The sequence below is a fragment of the Oryza brachyantha genome, chromosome 1, assembly GCF_000231095.2.
Source record: "Oryza brachyantha chromosome 1, ObraRS2, whole genome shotgun sequence".
Lineage (NCBI taxonomy): Eukaryota > Viridiplantae > Streptophyta > Magnoliopsida > Poales > Poaceae > Oryza > Oryza brachyantha.
Genome location: NC_023163.2, coordinates 1,179,902 through 1,199,294, shown reverse-complemented (window position 1 = coordinate 1,199,294; position 19,393 = coordinate 1,179,902). Strand labels below are relative to the sequence as shown.

At 41.5% G+C, this 19,393-nt stretch overlaps 2 protein-coding genes across 2 annotated transcripts; one reads left to right on the top strand and one right to left on the bottom strand.

Moving 5' to 3' along the window:
- Positions 1-235: 235 nt before the first annotated feature.
- LOC102721775 (LOB domain-containing protein 40) lies at positions 236-1,305 on the bottom strand. Its single transcript, XM_006643632.2, has 2 exons — positions 1,116-1,305; positions 236-975 (listed from the first exon to the last, which is right to left on the bottom strand). Exons 1-2 carry the CDS (start codon positions 1,303-1,305, stop codon positions 293-295), a joined length of 873 nt encoding a protein of 290 aa, XP_006643695.1. The 3' UTR covers positions 236-292.
- Positions 1,306-15,214: 13,909 nt separating this feature from the next.
- Positions 15,215-18,109, top strand: LOC102722055. Its single transcript, XM_015837000.1, has 6 exons — positions 15,215-15,614; positions 15,711-16,078; positions 16,165-16,614; positions 16,960-17,325; positions 17,417-17,613; positions 17,740-18,109. The coding sequence occupies exons 1-6, from the start codon at positions 15,346-15,348 to the stop codon at positions 17,989-17,991; spliced, it is 1,902 nt and encodes a 633-aa protein (XP_015692486.1). The 5' UTR covers positions 15,215-15,345; the 3' UTR covers positions 17,992-18,109.
- The last annotated feature ends 1,284 nt before the right edge of the window (positions 18,110-19,393 follow it).

Sequence of the window (19,393 nt, the reverse complement as noted above, 5' to 3'; positions counted from 1 at the left end):
GGTTTCATAGTAACGCATGCATACATCAAACTCTCTATACATGGAAATTTTAATCTCAAACTAAAGGGTAAGATGGAAAGAGAAAAATGAATATGACAGTATATGAAGGATAAAAAAAGGCAGATGATTATTACATATCGATGCTTCCAATATTGGAAGATATCAAAGTGACTAGCTCCTATGGATTAACACCTAATTAATTAACACTTACGACCGTCAAAAGACCCCTCTGAATCTGATCCATATATTTCTATCAGTATGTTCATTGGAAATTTGATTATATATTGATCGGTCATTGAGCTGCTACCGAAGTTGAGATCGCCAAGCCGAGCTCCACCGGCTTCTCCTTCCGATCATGGTTGCTGCCGTCGCTGTCTGCTGGCTCGGCCTTTTGCACCGGCGCAGGCTGCAAACCTAATGTGAGGTCTAGGCCGGCATCGTGCACCTCGGTCGCTCTCGGCTCCGGCTCCGACTGGCTGACATGAGAGCCGTCGACTGTGTCAGCCGTGTCGTTGCTGTGACCTTCGCTCTCCGGCGGGACGGCGTCGTGGCTCGCTGACTCGTGGCTCAGTGCTCCCGGCGCCCAGTTGAGTGGCTGTGCCTGCCTGACCACATCGATCGCCATGGCGGCAGAGGGCTTGGAGAAGACGAGCTCGAAGGAAGAGACGTCGGACCTGTGGCCGGCGCCGCCGGGTCGCTTGAACTTGGGGCGCGAGCTGTTGTCCAGGCGATGGAGGTCGGCAAGTGGGCTGGCGCCGTGGTCGCCTCTCCTGCCGACATGGCGGATGTCGCACGTCGGGAGCGGGGGGACGGCCGTAGCGGAGGGCGGCGGCTGCGCGATCGGCATGCCTCGGAGGACCGACTCGACGGCGGACTGGCAGAGCTGCCAGTTGCCCGACCAGAGGAGGCCGACGGATCCGTACACCGGGTTCAGCATGCGGCCGCAGGCCTCGTACAGCAGTGACCTGAATATGGCTGCACGAATTGAATGCAAGCGAAGTCAGAGCGAGAACGAACGAACTCATCAAGCTACTCCGGCCGGGGCCGGCCATGACCATGTCGATGGAACTCAAGTAGCTACCTAGCTAGCCTAGACGTGCAAGCTAGCAACGTACCAGGACGGACGTGTTCGGGGCCGGCGGTGATGAGGTTGATGAGACCGGCGCGGCCGTAGAACTTAGCGAGGAAGACGGTGGCGTTGGCCTGCGCATCCGGGCTGCGAATCCACTGTAGGCAAGGGCGTATGGCGCAGTTGTCGCTGCACCCCTTGCGCAGCACGCGGCACCCGTTGCAGCTCATCCGCATCGTCCTAGCAAGAGCAAGCCGGCACGCCGGAAGGGAAATCGAGAAGCGCGAGCTAGACGACGAGCAGCAATGCAAGCAGCTAGCTCGGTAGAAGGAGGCTAGGAAATGGTGGTGGTGGTGGTGTGGGCGGGGAAGGAGAGGGTTCGGTGTATATAAAGCGTTGGGAGGTGGAGCCGTGGGTTCCCGGCACCGGACTGGAAAGCCTCCGGTTTCTCTGGGAGTGGAAAGCTGGTTTTCTCCTAACATCTCAAGTTACCCTAATGCCCCTCATCCACTGTACGTACGTTCTCCAATCCATCCATCTCTAAGCTAAAACTAAACTTCAATTGTATTAAACTAGGTACGTGATGATGGTCATCCATCAGGCTGACCAAGTGGTCCTAGGTTGAATTAACCTTATTAACTTATGTGGGAGTTGAATATATATTGTGTACTTGCCTCAAAAAGAAAGGGATCCGACAGAAGGTTCCGACTAATTAGAAACCCGGTGTTAGGAGAGACGAAGAAACTGTAATCCTCTGTGTACTCCATTCAAGCTGCTGCTGCTGCTGCATGCTGACCTAGCTAGGCATGCATATATCATATGAAAACCACCTCAGTGTAGCTAGCAGAAAACTAAATAGATATAGTGTAACGACTCTGGAACGAAGCATAATTAATTAATTAACTATCTCATGAGCCGTGGTTTCGTCTAATCACCACTTACTCCTGAACATTGAGTTGGTTTTGACGGTTTCTTTGCGAGGTGTAACATGTGTGTGTGTTTGTTATTTCACTACCCTCTTCATTTTTAAAAGAACAAACCATGTTACAAAAATTCCAACAATAATATATTGCTGCAACTCTCGCCAATTTGTGAGCGATTGATTTGATGATATATAGTCTGCTCCGGGTAAGGATCGAGTCTAGAGCAATAGTTAGGGATTGATTGAGTTCATCTAGGTGGGGTTTCTCTCCTTGATCCCTTTTAAGATCCTACAAAAAAAAGTATAAAAATTTTGGAGGTACATATTAAAGCAAGATGCATTGTTAAGCCCCTTGGGTTTGGCTATATTCTTGGCTTCGTCCCTAGTCTGCTCCCCCAAAGTGCTAAGATCTGCTAAACCAAAGAGCTATGATGCCTCAATCGTGACATGTTTCTCCGAGATAACTCCACGGAGGAGGAGAAATGGTATTATAGACCGGTGGCCAAGGAGCTCAGGCCAACTGTGTTCGAATACTCTCGGATATGCATGTTCTCTCATCATCCTTTTCTTTCTTTTTCTCTTAATATATAATAGTCCCTTTGTTTTGTATTTTATGACTTTTTTAGTTACGTCTACATTCATCCATAGATCAATATATATTAGTTAGTATCTGTATGAATTAAGACAATGATATAGAAAGTCTTACACTACGAAACAGATGAGAAGCAGTTTTTTAGCACACGGGTGTATATACACCCGTTGCTTGCATGTCATATAGATAGTCATAAAAAATATGAAAAAATTTAACAAGATACTTTAATATGAGTTATATCACTTCACCAACATGCAAGTTTAAATTCATCTTCTACAAGTTGTAGCAAAAATAACAAAAACAATTATGAATATGCGTATAGTTAGTTTCAATTTTATTTGTTTTTTTACTACAACTTGTAGAAGTTGAATTTAAACTTGCATGTTTGTAGAGTGATGTAACTCATATTAATCCATCTTTTTAAGTTTTTTTTCATATTTTTTGATGGCTATTTATTGCTAGAAAGTCTTATACTCTGAAACGGAGATATTATACATCAGTGGTCAAAATTCAAAACTAATTAAATATTTGATATGGTATATAGCGAGGATGCCAAGTCAAATAATACATGTAAAAGTAGAGAAAATGCAAAAACATTTATACAAAGCGTTTATACATGTAAATATATACTATATTAAAGTTTTGCAAGATTTATTACTACTATATTCTTATAAATAAAAATTTTGGACTTATTTCCCGCGAATCAAAAAATACAATGAGGAACGCGTCACCACATTGAATGTCTATTGACAGTGAGCCGTGTGTAGTATTTATATACACCATGATTTAAATCCAGATGGATAGAGTCGTGCAACTCTAGTCAATCGGTTTGATACAGCGCAATGACCAGGAGAGGTTGACCACAAAAATGGAGACACAAATGTTGATGCACCAATGATCTAACCGTCATTATTAGCATGCATAGATCGAGCGGCACAAGCAAACATGATAAAATAGTTCCACAACCACATGGTACCCTGCATTAGTTACAGCTTAAGCACACATATAAGGGGGCAAGGGCAATTAGGGCAAGCAACCAAAAGAATAATCTGATTATAAATTGGGGGGTGCGTGTGGGGGACACATGACAGCGCGTGGCGCCCGTGGCTGGGCGGGTGGTTGTCAGCGTCAGAGGCGATCCATGGTCCATGGATAAATAGATGGAGCTAGCTACTAGCGAACACGAACGCACGCTGCCGGCGAATCGCGCGCCGCGCTCGTCTCCGCGGGAGTTGGCGCGCGCACACGCGGCGGCGGCCCCCAGCGAGCAGGGGGGCGGCCGGGCCCCGTGGTACGAACGATGGATGCGCGGGCCCCACGCGCGCGGGCAGGGGGGGCCGCCCATTGGTGGAGGCGGTCGTCGTCTTCTTCCTCGCGCAGCAGCAGCATCTGTGGGCGGCCGAGAGCCGAATTAATTTCCATGGGCGGTTTTGCTCCAGCGCCACCCACCCACGCACGCACCTGCTCCTTGTTTAATCCAATCTCCCAACCTTTTTTTCGATCCAACTTGGTAGGAGGGGGCGGGACTCTCTGCCGTGTAAATCATATCATATGCATCTGTGGGGGATAGCAGCTGCTACCGTGCATGCATCTGGCCGCCCAAATGCACGCGCCCCGGCCCTGCTGAGCTAGTTTCCTCTGGCTCTGCCTGCGTGAATCATGATCCAATTTTACGTGCGTTTCAGTTTGGCGCGACTATTTTATGCTGGGAATCAAGCTACCTAGCTAGCTACTCATACATATATAGATAGGCCTACGACAGTTTAGGTTGAGAGCTCACATCACCGGCAAGTGGAAACCCTAATTTCGTACGCTTAAATATATGTTGGTGTACTATATGTTGGTGGACTATGTGTCTAGCTGTTCTCCCTAGTTTCGTGCCAAAATATAAATATTTTAAGTATTTAGATCTAATCCTAAAATGCAATTATTTTTAGTACTATTTATTATACAGTTTGCTTTATTGATCACTTTTTATTTAATATTACATTTAGCTACCCCTTCCATCCTTATCTATTCTTTATTATTAAATGATATCATAGTCTTTTTTCTTAACCTTAATGTCTGCTAAATAACTTAAAAATACTTATATTTTGAGATGAAGATAGTAGTTAAAAAATTAAGATGTCCCCGTAGTCGTATGCATCTCTAGAGGGGAAGGAAGGAGATTCGTCGAGGGATATATATATGGAGCAACTAGTTACAAACTTAAAGCGGGGAATCCTAGGAGCGGTACGTTAATTTCTCATATTTAATTGTTGCCCATATATAATCAACAAAACCAAATGTTTTTCTTATGCTCTTGCACATTGTATGTGTACCATCGATGTCAACGTCAAGTTCTTGTTGCTAGCAAGCTCCAAGTGGTACGTGTTTCCCCTTCCTATCTAGTTGCATATCTCAAATTATTAAAGTGATAGAATGGTGTTCACAGTGTTTGTGCTTTCACTTAATTGTATACTCCCAACTCATCAGGGTTTATTTCGTTCTTTTTTTATTAAAAAGGCTATATATATATATGTGTGTGTGACTGAATAATTGTAATTTTTACAGTTGTTTAATAAGCTAGTACAACTATTATTAAATAAACTGTACTCAAGATATTAATTATAGATGAAAACATAGGTTTTGTTCAAGCTTATACATAGAATAAATCCATCAATTACTCCATACATCTCAAAATATAACAATTAAGTTCTAGCCATTAATTTTTTTCCAACCAATTAAACACAAGCTTCTACAAATTTTTTCAACCAAACACAAGCTTTCACCACTAAAATTTTCTACCTACTAATTTTTCCATCTCAACCAATCAAAATATTTTCTGTTTAATTTTACTAACTTTCTTAATACATGTACGTACTGTCTAATTAAGCTAGTCTAAAAATGATTCTATTCAGAAACAAACCGAGTACGTATATCCTTAAAAAGTAGCCATCTTCTAATAAAACCACTAGTAACACAAGAGAGGGTTCTCAACTACCGAGGATTACATGTGATTCGATCCGTTTAAGATTCCCGAGCCACATTAGTTGGGCATTTTAGGTCATCTCACGCCGTGAATCCAAACCTTTCTGAAGGCTCCATCAGGAAGGAAATTACTAGTTAATTTTTGTTTGTACGACACAGAGAGAGCAAGTGGCGTCAGATTATATTATAAGACACACATATCAGAAACAATGAACCAAGTGTAGTACGTACGTACTACACCTCATATTGACCCAGCGATGTTGTTTTTGTGATACTAGTACTGCATCCATCCATCGGCCACTTGCATGTAGCTAGGGATTATTAATTAGCAAGGAAGTTGCTCTGCTTATATATATATAGTAATAATTAAAGCCTTTGTTATGACTAGACACAGGTACGGCGTACTTAATAATTAGGGAAACTGGGAAGGGGAGAGAGCGATGCCAAAGGGTGTTCAGACTAAGAAGAATATGGCAGACAGGCTTTGCAAATTAAGTGGAACTGTTGCTTCTCCGCATCCCCAACCATGCAGGCATGCTTTTTCTTAATCAGATTTATTTGTTCGCATCCGACCCACTGTCCAATTGCAGCACACAGGGCGTTTCGAATATTTGCTGCTAGACCCTGAACTATTTCCTAGTAGCTTTTTTTCTGATGAAAGCTTTATATGCTACCTTTTCCTTAGTTTCAGCCCTTCCATTATATTTTGAGATAATATACTCTATGTCACTAAGTTTCTCTTAATTCAACAATTTATCATTGGCATTATCACTTTCTATATAATATGTCAGAGAGTTTTTCGATTGTTCTATAACATGCCATTAGACCAATAATATTTTTTAAATATACCCAAATAGCCCTTATATACTTGCAAGGTTAATGGTTGATTTATACCCTTAAAAGCTTCAAAAAATTATGAAATTTTGTGTATGCTCTTTACATGACATAAAAGTGTGTATGTAACTTTCAAGGTTTTGTATTTTTATTTGTATCCGTTATGTGTAATATAGTATATACCTTTCTTGAAAAAAATATTGAAGGATATACACAAACTATCATGTCGTGCAAGGATGCTATGAAAAAAAATCAAAAAATTTTGGAACTTCTGAGGTATGAATCAATAATTTAACCTTGCATGTATATAAGAGCATTTGGCTTATTTTTGAAAAGAAAAGTCATTGGCCGAATGGTATATTGTTGAACAATTGATAAAATCATTGGTATAGTATATAAAGTGACAAATATCAATGGTAAATCATTGGAATGTGACAAACTCAGTAGCACGGAGTAGATTCTCTCTTATATTTTACGGTTTGTTTTACTGAATAAGCCCTTAATAATAAAAGGCAACTTAATGTGTAAAACTATTTCCAGCTAATCCATATACATGGATAATGGTAATTAATTCAAGCTACATACAATATGATAGAGTAAAATTCATCGAGAAATACTGTTGCATCATTGCAATCTATTATCTTAGAGAGAGTCTGATCCCGGCACAAACACAGAAAATGTGAATCATTTTAGCAAAGAATTATATAAAAAATGCATATGAGGATATAAACCTCTCACCGTCTTTCTTTTTGGCTTTTCAGTTGTGGCAAAATTTACAAATTTGGAAATTTAATTGTACAGCTAATTTTGAGATTTTTTTCATGGTAATGTATTTTTTACCATTGGTTTTTAATCATCGGGAACAAAAAAATTATAGAATTATTACTCAAAAAATATTTTTGGTTGATTCATTTATCTATTCCTTATCAGCTATAGATCAAACAAGTGATTTGCCAATACGTACTGTTTAATTTGTTAATTCACAAGCTAACAGTTGTTAAATCTTTAAGCAAATTAATGGACGTACTTGGTGGGAAACTCAATCGTTGTAAGAGACAAAATAAAATTGAATTGAAAATATATAGCCATGTTCGAGACCAATTAGACCAAGTTTCATAATAGAGGTGCATACCACCTCTAATTTTGTATACATAAGAAACTCATTCATTAAGAGGCGATATATACACTTCATTACCTCTACACTACACCTACTACACTAATTTCAACGATTAATTAGCTAATCTACTCTCTCTTTCCTTTTTTTTCTTTGGGGTTATGTATAGGCTACCCCGGGTCTTGCATGAGGGGTGGCTCATTCTCTCTCCACTCTTCTATTCTACACATCACCATTAATCCTATGTGACATCTTGAGGTTTGTGGTAAGAGAATTAGAGCAATCCTAATGACACTAGTCATGATTTCTATACTCTCCATATCATAAAGAAACTAGTACTAGACAACACTCTTACAATATAAACACTACTAATTAATATATAAATTTAATGTTACTTATCTCTTATCATGTCATGTCTTGGGTGTTATGTAGAAACTATGTCTCATCTTATTTAATTCTATAGACATCGCCCTAGTCATCCTATTACTTGCTCTTATAGATTTTGGATTATCATGGCACACTTTTCAAGTTCCTAAATGGTTAGTGTCACCATTTTACTTTTAATAAGCATAAGCAAAACCCCTTATTAGCGATTAAAGAATAATTTGTAGGTAAAATTTTTATATACATATTCTTAATAATCTAAAAACAAAGCCTGAAAATAATCAATGATGGAAAAAACATCAAATTTAACTTCAAATTTAAGTGCTAAACTTTCAAGCATAAGCACAAGTGAAAAGATTATAGGCGATGTGTTTCGTGCAAAAAAAACTTATATTCAAAACTTTCTCATTTAACCTTTATTATAAAGTAATATTATTACTCTATATTAGTTACTTTAGTCATTTATATCCTTATATAGCTATCATAAAAATAAGATAGTCTTTCCATCCTAAATTTCAGCTATCTCAGACACAGTCGCTGGTTGAAACTGTAACAAAATTAAATCTTACAGCTTCGTTTGCACTAAGCAAGTGAAACAATCGATCATTTTTAGAGTACTATAATGCAGGCGAATATATGTACATGCTCAACAAGCATAAAAAATTGCCACATCACTTGTGTGTATATAGATTGAAATAGAATAATGGACCTTTTTTTCTGGTGCACCTTTACATGGATGCCAAATTAACATTGGACATATATATATATATGGAAAACATATATCGTCTTAGCTTTCTTTTGAGGTCAACTTTGATAATACTTCACAAAGTTGTTGTAAACCATTACTACTATTTGATATGTCAAAGTTTCCACATTATATATCCTGATCGAAGAAAACTGCTTCTATACATAACTTCTATATGAACCTGGTGAACTTCTTATTAGTGTTGCAATCTAACACGCCCTTAATTAGGTCTATCTGTACGGTTGATGCGCCCCCATTATACGTACGTTAGAACATCATCACCAGCATGTTGCAAAATTTTGCCATTGAATAAACTAAAAGGAAATTTTCTTCAAAGTCTCTTTCTTGATTTCATCCGACTAGTTTAAGTTTCTGAAGCGTGAGACTTTGCATTGGGCTAATGGTACTGAATGGCTTACATTTATTAGGAGAAATTATCTATAGCTAGTACGGTAAAGGCATAGGGAAAATAAACAAAACAATCTAGCTAGTGTCTTCTCCCCTAATACTTGTGCCTCCACTTGTCCAATATGCATGAGTTATGAAAATACGGTGAATCGCGTGTGGTACATGCATGCAAATATCATGTCCCAAAAAAATTAAAATAAGAAAAGAAAGCGCCCATGGTTTTGGGTCATCCTGCTAGTAGCTTCAAGGTCAACTAAACGTACGAGGCATCAATCAATTAATTATAATTCAGGATAAGCCTCAAATCCGGCCTCTTACTTGCATCATTCCATTTCCACGAGTGTTGCCTACTGTTTTGCAAACATTTTCCCTGAAGAGTTCTCAATAAGAGATTTAGTGTTGAATGAAATAATATCATAAATCTCATGAGAAACGAATTAACTAATTATACTAGCCAGCTGAACTTCGTCTAGATCCTTACCACTAACTAAAACTATTTAAAAAGTATGCTGTTAGTAGACGCATTTAAAATAAGCTAGGATTAAACAAAATTTCGATCTATGCATTCCTTGCAACATGGAATAAAGAAGAAAGATGCACAAAGAGAGGAGCCATTAGATAAATCAAAGACTTCTAGACCCAGATTAATTTAAAGCTATCCAGGCACGCACAATTATTTACTACTGCGCAAACTTGCAACCGCTCAAGAATCTAAAACAAAAGAATCCGTATGACTACGTCGTACTCTCATAAACTATTGCATGTATATTTTTTTTGTACTTACGTGTACTAGCATAGGTCATCAATGACATAACCCTCGATCAATGTTGCATTTTTATTTTAAGCTCTCCCGACGAAGCTGTGTGCAAAAGTGCAATGTATCCAGCCCTCATGGTGGTATATGTGCTGCCTTTATCAACCGCCCACTTGATGGCTACTCCACTCTAATTTCGTTTTATTTACTGCTACTAGTCAATGTGATCAATTCTCAATTTAGATATGTTGGGTTAGATTAAACAGAGGCGTGTGGTCTCCACGGAAATTTGCTCCACGAGCGAGCGTTGCGTGCCAGTACCAAATGGTCTCAAGATGCTCTAACTAAGCTTTATTGGGTATAAATTGTAGCTCACCTGATCTGATCAAGATCACCTTGACAACAGGGTTAACTAGTGCTGTCATGCATGCTACCTATGATCCTATTTTGTAGCAATTAGCCAACGAGTTCTTTAATTAGTTTGTTTCATTTTCGCGAACAAACTCGGTTAGCCCAAAAAATGTTTGGTTAGATTATACAAGGTATAGTTTGGTTAGATTAGTAGAAAAGAAGAACCTAGGAGGCTGATTTGGTGGTACGTCGCCCTAGCTACTAATCTTTCTTTGGTGGGTACGTAGCTTAATTAATATTGGGTTTGCAATATAAAAAAATTGTGACTACCTACACAATACTTAACACTGACCAAATCCTAGATTATTGTCTCTTCTCCTTGCTTATTACTCTCTGGCCGCACGTCGTCTCTCCTTAGCTCCTTACGACTTGAGTTCCACCGATGTTGTGCACCTCACCTCCTATGTACGCATCATATCCAATTTGTCGCAAGAAGGACAGAGATAACTTCGACTCGCTCGTTCAACTCACCTGTTGGATGCTGTGGAAGGAGAGAAATGACAGGATCTTTAACAACAAATCTCGATCTGTTGTGCGCCTGTTTGGGGATATTAAAGAGGAGATAGCGGTCTGGACGGCTGCTGGGGTGTTTAAAACCGATTGCGAGTAGTCCGCATGAGGTAGGTAGTCTGCTAGGCGCTCTCCGTCCTGACGGGTGCGTTTGTCTTCGACAGCTTCTTGTCGTTGCCCCTCACTGTATTTTTTCTTTTTCCTCAATGTACACCTTGTACTTGTTTCCTCCCTCAATCTTACTGCCTTATCGAGGTGTAAACAATATAAAAAATCTTGATTGTGCCAACGCTGTCTCAAAAAAAGCTAATATAAAAATAGTCCTTTTTTACCATTTTTATTTCTAAAATATATTTTTTTTAATTTATGTCTATGTTGTAGTGAAGTCGCCACTTAATATTTAAATTCATAAATATAAAAATTATGTTCCTAGCCATTTCTATAAAAATAAAAAAATGAGACAATTTTTGACATTTTTTTCCTTGGGACACATCTCCTCATTCCTCCGCCTCCATTTCTTAATTAATCTCCCATCATCTTCCTTGTCTCTGGTGTCCTTGCCCCCACACTCCTCCTTTGTCTCGAGTGACCGCTTGCTACATTCTATCACTGCCCAACACCCCATATAGCTTCGGTGGCGCACCACATACCACCGACCACTGCCAAGCCAACATTGCCCAAGCTTCCTTATAAACCCAGTGAAATTTCCTCTCTTCCCCTAAAACTTGACTAGTTAGAGTTTGTTGCCATCGTCATCAGAGTCAATTGTTCTATTCGTTAAATATATTATCAAAATATTTAATTTCATCTCTATAATTAAGTAGATAATCTATAGCAATAATTTGCTCAATAATCTACGTCAAATGAAACCATTATGGATGAAATATCAACCTTGATGGACTAAACTAATCTGAAAAAAATTGAGGGTGCAAATTGTCTATTCTACTCTAACTATAGGTTTTTTGTTATTTCTTTAGACAAAGGAATTATTTTTGGTTCCAACCTCTCATATATGAGTCATACACTCGTAACCATTGTCACAAAGCTAGCTACAGCAAATAGCAGTAAGCTTGTTCATATATAATTTTTGTTAGTTCTCAAAAAATAGGATTTTTGTTTGTTTAATTTACATGTTAGTTACCTCTACAATTGGTTCATGCTGAGTGAAGTTCTTATTTAGTTTGAATTGTTCCGCTTTGCATAACATCATCACCACTTCATAATGTATTTTTTGCGAGCAAGCCCCCTGGGGCCCACCCTCAAGTTCCCAAGCAGCCCGAAGACTGCGCCACCTGCGATGAGCTAGTCCAGGGTTGGGGGAATGGCCCACCTGCAAAGATGGATGCATCCTCGCAGAAGGTTGCTTAAGCGGCATGCCTGCGATACGCACTCTGAAAAATTCTAAGCATAACATAAACATTCATCACATATTTAGGATAATCCATCACATAAGCAGAACATAAACATCCATATATAAGTAGATCATAAACAGATTAAAAGTTTAACATCCATCACATATTACATTATATTTAGGACAAGTTCATCAACATACACAAAAGTTCAACATAAAAGCCCCGCACTAACCTATTTAATTTAGTTTATTTGGTTGGTGCTCTCCTAGGACATAAACATACACATTTTGCACAAATTTGATACTAGAAAAATAGTGAATCGAAGGAGGAGGGCAATACCTTATGGCGGTGATAACAGATCTATTGTGTGAAGCTAAGAGGATGATGTGTTCGGTGGCTCACCTATGAAGATCGACTATCATAGGCGGGCGCATTAGGCGCACTACCTAGAATGATGGCCACAATGAAGGTATCCTCATAGTTATTTTTGGAAAGGCAGGCCAACGAACCATCTCCATAGGTATGTTTTAGCTGCCTGCATAGGGCTAATCTGTTATAGAATAGAGCATATTCGATTAAAGTTAAGTTTGGGCTAAACTATGTAATTTAAGTATATAGTGCTATATATGTTTCAATATTAGCTATACAACGCAAACAGCCAAACAATTCAGAAATAGACGAACAATTATCTCAGGGAAAGTAAAAGTATATATTATATGCTCTGACACACTAAACCCCTCTTGTTCAGGACAAAATCGAGCTAAAAATACATTGAACAAATCAAGCTGTCCAACAAAATTTGGGGGGCCCCTCGTTGGAGACAGAATCTCCTGGTGTTCATATGCACGACACATTCCCCAATTAATCAGATGGCCCGATCGATTGGTAGAGATGCAATGCACCTAACAAGCACACTTGGATTCCGAGCGTACAGGGCGATCAGCAACTGGACACCAGTTTACTTTTATCTATTCTTTAGCTGCAAATGATTCTAGGACACTTGCGATAAAAAAAAACACCAGTTTTATTGCACAACTTGGGGCAAAACTTGTGTGCCGCTGCTGGCTGAGTGCATGCATATGCAAGTGTTCGTCCTAGTTGGCATGATCTCATACAGCTTGCAGTTGTGGGTTAATTATATCTAGTGCCTAATTACGCTTCAGGCCTTCCTAGTTGATCTTGGAAAGTAGTTTATATGGGGAAAAAAATTAAAGTTGGTTCCCCTGGTTTCTACCTTCTTTTGAGCCTGGATATATAGCGTGTAACTTTAATTCCTCGTTGCTTGATTGAGAACTTTGACACATGATAGAGAGAGAGAGAGAGAGCGTGAATTACGTTAATGTAACTGATCATCAGTCCACTGACAGCCCAGTTAATTAATTAATTAATTACCAGTACGGTTCCTGTTCTCAACCGGGTTGCTTGGTCCTGCCCGGCCCAGTTCCAAGTCAAGTGGCCACAAATGTTGACGACTTTGATTGATCGAGTTGATAATATATGTAGATCAAGTGCTTAATTATGCGGGGCGCTTGCTCCTATTCTTTGACAGTGACAGGCCAATTACTGCTGGTTTTAGAGCACGTCTAATTCGTTTTTTTGGGGAGGTTCTCCTTGTCGATGTGTTGTTTTTGTTGTAACCCGTTAGACTTTTTACTCTTACTTTATTGAAAATAGTAATATACATGTGCATCACAATGGACACGAACGACTTCGTTTTAAGTAGTTGAGATAATCATCTGTTCCTCTGCCCGTTAAGTTTCAAAAAACACCGGTTAATTTTTTTTTTTTGCTGAAACCGTCAAAGTTGTTTGTTGAATAAATGGTCGATATTGATATGATAATTGGAGGAGATAAAATGATGCGAAGAAAATTGGCATGTGTGATATGCAAACAACTCGAGGAAGACAAAGAAAAGATTTAGGCCCAACAAAGTTTTTTTTAGTGATAGTAAGCTCAAGGCCTGCTTTGAAAGTGCACGATATGTCATTTTAATTTGGGCCTCATCCATAGGGCCTAATGAAGCCCAAACGAACACTACAATATTTGGCCCACGTGAACATCAGCCCAAATTTACTTAGTTTCCTATAGGCCTGGTGCTGCCATAATCTTCACGGCCCACGAGCTTACCACTCCGTATTGGTCCAGTTTCTCGAACTAGGCCCATTAATATACAAGTTTAATCTCTAAACGGGCCGAGTTTGTAAGCCCATGTTATTTGATGAACTTACATTCATGCAAGTTGCATGATAACGTGTTCTTTGACCTAATTATGCAAAGAACCCAAAATCATAATGGCCTCAAGATGCTCTCGATCTTGCTATCTGTGTACTAGATTGATCAATGGATGCCTGGATCATATACTGTCAAAGCTAACGGCGGTGATGATGAAGAACAAGAAGAGCATTATACGGAAAACAGTTTTTAGCACACAAGTGTAGATGCACATGTGTGCTTGCATGCCATCTAAATAGTCATTAAAAATATGAAAAAAATTGACAAGATAGATTAATATAAGTTATATCACTTCATAAACATGCAAGTTTAAATTCAACTTCTATAAGTTGTAAAAAAAATAAAACTGAAACTAATTGTACGTATATTAATAATTGTTTTTGTTATTTTTGCTACAACTTGTATAAGATGAATTTAAACTTGCATGTTGGTGGAGTGATATAACTCATATTAAACTATCTTGTTAAATTTTTTTCATTTTTTATGACTATTTAGATGGTATGCAAGCAATGGATATATATATACCCGTGTGCTAAAAAACTGTTTGCGAGCATTATACCAAAACCCCAGTTGATGAAACGCATATCGCATATAGCGAGCATTATACCAAAACCCCAGTTGATGAAACGCATATCGCATATAGGCTTACCTCGTAATGCAAGTCACTTGAGCCAGGGACTGCCTGCCTCTCTCTCTCTCTCTTTCTCTGCTTCATAATCAAACGATTATTTTTAACCACTCTTTGCTTCTGGCATGCATGCTAACAAGATCGCTTGCTTCCAACTCGATCAGCATCATCTGATCATCTTTTTATACCACGTTGGGCCCCATGCATCGCTAATCTCTCTCCCCCAGATGCTTTATGGAAGCCTATATAAACTTTGTGTTCTTCCAAAACCATTTGCTGATCGATTTGATCCACACCAACTTTGGTTCATCTCGTGGCAAAGTGATAGGCAGCAAGTGCAAGGCTGTGGAAGTGAAAGTGGTAGCAGAGCGAGCGAGAGGCAAAGGGAAAGCTAGCTAGCTGCAGGGCTGGTGGTGGTAGATGCGTAATGCGACCGGCAGCAGCTGCTGCTCTACGGTGGCGGCGTGGCATGCGCAAGTGCTTGGCTCGCCGGCTCCTTCTCATGGCTACGGCGGCGCTGCCGGCGACAGTTGCCTTCTGCCGCTCTCCTCTGCGGCATGCAGCATGGAGGCACTGACGCCGCCGCCGCCGTCTCTTCTCCGTGCGCTGGTCTCCCTCAACGTCCTCCTCCTCGTCGCCTACCTCCTTCTCTTCCTCCTCGCCAAGCTCGCCGGCCGCCTGCATCGACGGTGAGTGACAGAGCTTCTGCTACGAGATCTTGGTGCCATTGGGTGGACGTCTCACATTTTTCTGTGCACGTAACGTGTGTGTATATGTATGCATAGAGATCATGGCGGTGAGCACCGGGCCAGGGAGAGGTCCGAGGAGGAGTTCGCCGGCGCCGACATCACCGGAGGGCAGCAGCAGGCAGACATGCTGTTTTGGTTCGACGAGGCCGTGTTCGAGGACAGTGCGCTGCTTGGCGACGAAGGAAAGGATCAGCTCCTGTACACAGCTACACCTGCACGTTGCTTGCAGGTGGAGAGCACCATTCCCACGGACGAATCCACCCGACGAATCTCGTCGCACCAGCGCCAGTACAGCTACGTCCAGGAGGAGCCCAAGGACGTCGTCGCCGTCACCGCCGCCGGTCCCACGGTGCAGAAGCATATTCCGGCCGCCGCGGCATCACCGGCGGACGTTCCCGTCGAAGGCAACCACTCGTTCTACTAACATCTGCTTCTTTTTAACCATTTCAGTTCGTTCTGACACTTCTTTGTGTGCACCTGCTGGTTGCAGAGAAGATAAGCAGAGGGGAAGAAGATGGCCGTGACGATCATGGAGAAGACGAAGAAGAAGAAGATGATGAGCAGGAGGAGGAGAGGTTCAGGGGAGACGACGTGAAGCTGTTCGTCAACAGCCGCGCGCTCGCCGACACCAAGAAGCTGGTACTGAAGGGCGCCGTGGCCGGGAAAGGAGGAGGAGGAAGAGCAGTTCAACGCGAGCGCGAGCGCGAGGACGACAAGGACAGCAGGTTCGGCGCGTCGACGCTGACGAGCGAGTCGACGTCGAAGAGCTCGGTGGAGTGGCGGAGCTCGACGGTGACCAAGGACTCAGAGACGGAGTACCCCTTCTCGTCGTCGTCGCGGCGGAGCTCGTCGCGATGGGAGTCGTACACTCTGTTCCGCAAGTACGACGAGGACATGGTCTACTTCCACCGCGTCGGCGCCCAGAAGCTCACCGAGACAGGTACTGAGCTACTACCAATCAATTAAACAAATCCAAATCAAAAACCTCATTTGCTCATCATCACTGTCAAATTAGTGCTATTCTTCCAAATCAACTCATCATTACCACTCATTACCCAACATTAACCTTTCTCGAGAAACATAAAACCACGATTAATCGACGCGTAATTCCAGCTCTCTGCAACGCTTTCTCTAGACACGTGGGCTCACACAGCAAAACTATATATTTACATATTTCTTGATGCACGCAATCAAACCCTAGTAGAGTACGCACAAAATTCACTTTAAAAAATCTCATCTTTTTGGAGAAAAGTTGACGAATTTGCATTTGCTGGAACGGTCGCAGAGTCGTTCAGGTCGATCAAGTACCAGCCTCGATCGGTGTCGGAGAGGATCGTGCAGAAGCTGACGCCGAAGCCCCGGCCGGCGATCGGGCTGAGGGACCCGTACCCGGAGCTGGAGAGGGTGTACGTGGCGCAGATCTGCCTGACGTGGGAGGCGCTCAACTGGAACTACGCCAGCTTCCAGCGGCACGGCGGCGACATCGCGGCGAGGTGCTGCCCGGCGCGCGTCGCGCAGGAGTTTCAGCAGTTCCAGGTGCTGCTCCACCGCTTCATCGAGAACGAGCCCTACGAGTACGGCCGCCGGCCCGAGGTGTACGCCAGGATGAAGAACTCCTCTCCCAAGCTGCTCATCGTCCCAGAGTTCAGAGGTGATCAATTCTCTCTGCCTTGTGCCTTCCATTGATATTCAGCTGTGATGTGATTAGTTATCGTTGCTGTTTGTTATTTTTGGAGATGCAGACGAGGAGGACGAAAAGGACGATCTGATATCGGCTGTGCAGTTCTTGTACATACTGGAGGACTCGATCAGGACGTTCATGGCGTTCCTGCGTGCAGACAAGAGGAGCCACTACCAGATGTTCAGAGAAATGGTGAAGAGGAGGAGAAGCTCCATGGATCAAACTCTCGTCATCACCCTCAAGAGAGCCAACAAGAAAGTGAGCCACATAAAACAAACACCACTCATGCACAATCCTGATCAAAGATTGAATGAAATTTTTTTCCCTTCCCCATCATCATTAATTCCACTCTCTTTTCACTGCCTGAAAAACTGAAATCGTCAGAAGAAGAGCCGGCTCAAGGACCTGACTAGGCCACGGCGGTGCCTGAGGAGGACGAAGCTGAGGGTAGAAGAGGAGACGTCCATACTGCTGGGCCTGATCGACCTCAAGGTGGTGGCCAGGGTGCTGCGCATGCCGGAGATCACCGATCAACAGCTGCACTGGTGCGAGGAGAAGATGAACAGGGTCAGAGTCGACCCTGCACAGGGCAAGATGCAGAGGGACCCCTCCCCTCTTTTCTTCCCTGCACATTGAACAGCATCAGCAGCTGCAGCTGCAACTAGTCTCAGCTTGCATGTGTAATCTTCTGCTACTTTTTTTTTTCTTGCCCATGATCTCCTCGTCAAATCTTCCTTTCTGTTGATGTAGTGAGCAAAAGATAAAGTTGCATAGACGACATGAGAATATGCATGGCACGCAGCTAGCCTCCCTCTAGTACTGTAAAAAGAGAGTCAGAGATGGAAGAGACTTTGTAAAGGCATATTATATGTGTATTTATGTATTTATACATAGATAAATAAGAGAGGCCAGCCACATCTATCAGCTTTGTAGACTGTAGTTGGGTGCATGTGATGTGTGGTGGTGAGAGAGATGTATATGAATTTGATCGTTGCAGGCATGATCTATGGATCGGAATCAGGATGGTTCATGCCATGTTGCAGTTTGTGTGCGTGTAGGTGACACAATCTGTGCATGGAAAGGAAAAGAGGTGAGGTGGTGAGGATGGAGACAACCACAGCTTTGACATGCTTTATCTTTTTCATGTGTTCATCTCTCTCTCTGCTTTATGAGATCGCCTCCTTGGATCACAAGATGATGATAACAACAAATGTCACACAACATTTGCCTCAACATTTTAGGATAACCACATCATCCTCCTTTTCCTTTTTCATTTTATCCTTTTCCTTTGTGGATGTTGGCACTCCTATGTCATCAAGGAAAGCGACCTCTCCTCTACATAACAAAGATTAAAAGGAAATAAAAAAAAAACAGATATTCCATATGCATGTTCTACACAGGTTCCTGACTTCTCTGCCTCCGACTAAACAAATTCATCCCTGAACTTGTGATGATGGGCTGCATTTAGATATCTTTGTTGCTGCATGAACAAACCAAAGATTACGCCGAAGTGATCATATATATACTTTTTACATTGGATAAGCTCTTTATTGCCGATTGCTACGTACGTGCAGAGTCGAGTATACAGAGATGGTCCATGGTGCTCTTGCTTTTGGCAAAGAAAGATTAGCAGAGTCAGAAAGTGGCTGGCCACTGTAACAGGTCAAAAAGAGTAGGGGAAAAGATTTTCCCACTGACAAAATTTGGTTACCTGGCCAAGAACAAAATCAAAAACGAACACGGTGCTTCAGCTTTTCGTTTCGGGTTCAGCAGTTTCAATATGGGCTGGGCCTATGGGCTCATGTAAGACAATATAAAGAAGAGAAAAGTCAAGTTCGCATCCCTCAATTCTATTAACCTCCTTCAACCAAAAAAACATGTATATTATGTCCCCTAACTACGAAAGCCCGTGCAACAAGTCCCTTAGGAAGTATTACAAGCTACTACCTCCGTTTCATAATATAAGATGTTCGACTTTTTTATTACAATATTTAATCATTCGTCTTATTCAAAAATTTAGTACAAATATAAAAAATGA

What these genes read in the sequence shown, in the direction of transcription:
- LOC102721775 (XM_006643632.2), bottom strand. Translation starts at nt 1,305, where the DNA reads ATGCGGATGAGCTGCAACGGGTGCCGCGTGCTGCGCAAGGGGTGCAGC. An exon ending in CCCCGAACACGTCCGTCCTG is followed by an intron (nt 976 to 1,115) that starts GTACGTTGCTAG and finishes CAATTCGTGCAG; the next exon opens with CCATATTCAGGTCACTGCTG.
- LOC102722055 (XM_015837000.1), top strand. Translation starts at nt 15,346, where the DNA reads ATGCGTAATGCGACCGGCAGCAGCTGCTGCTCTACGGTGGCGGCGTGG. An exon ending in GCCGGCCGCCTGCATCGACG is followed by an intron (nt 15,615 to 15,710) that starts GTGAGTGACAGA and finishes ATGTATGCATAG; the next exon opens with AGATCATGGCGGTGAGCACC. An exon ending in TCAAGAGAGCCAACAAGAAA is followed by an intron (nt 17,614 to 17,739) that starts GTGAGCCACATA and finishes TGAAATCGTCAG; the next exon opens with AAGAAGAGCCGGCTCAAGGA.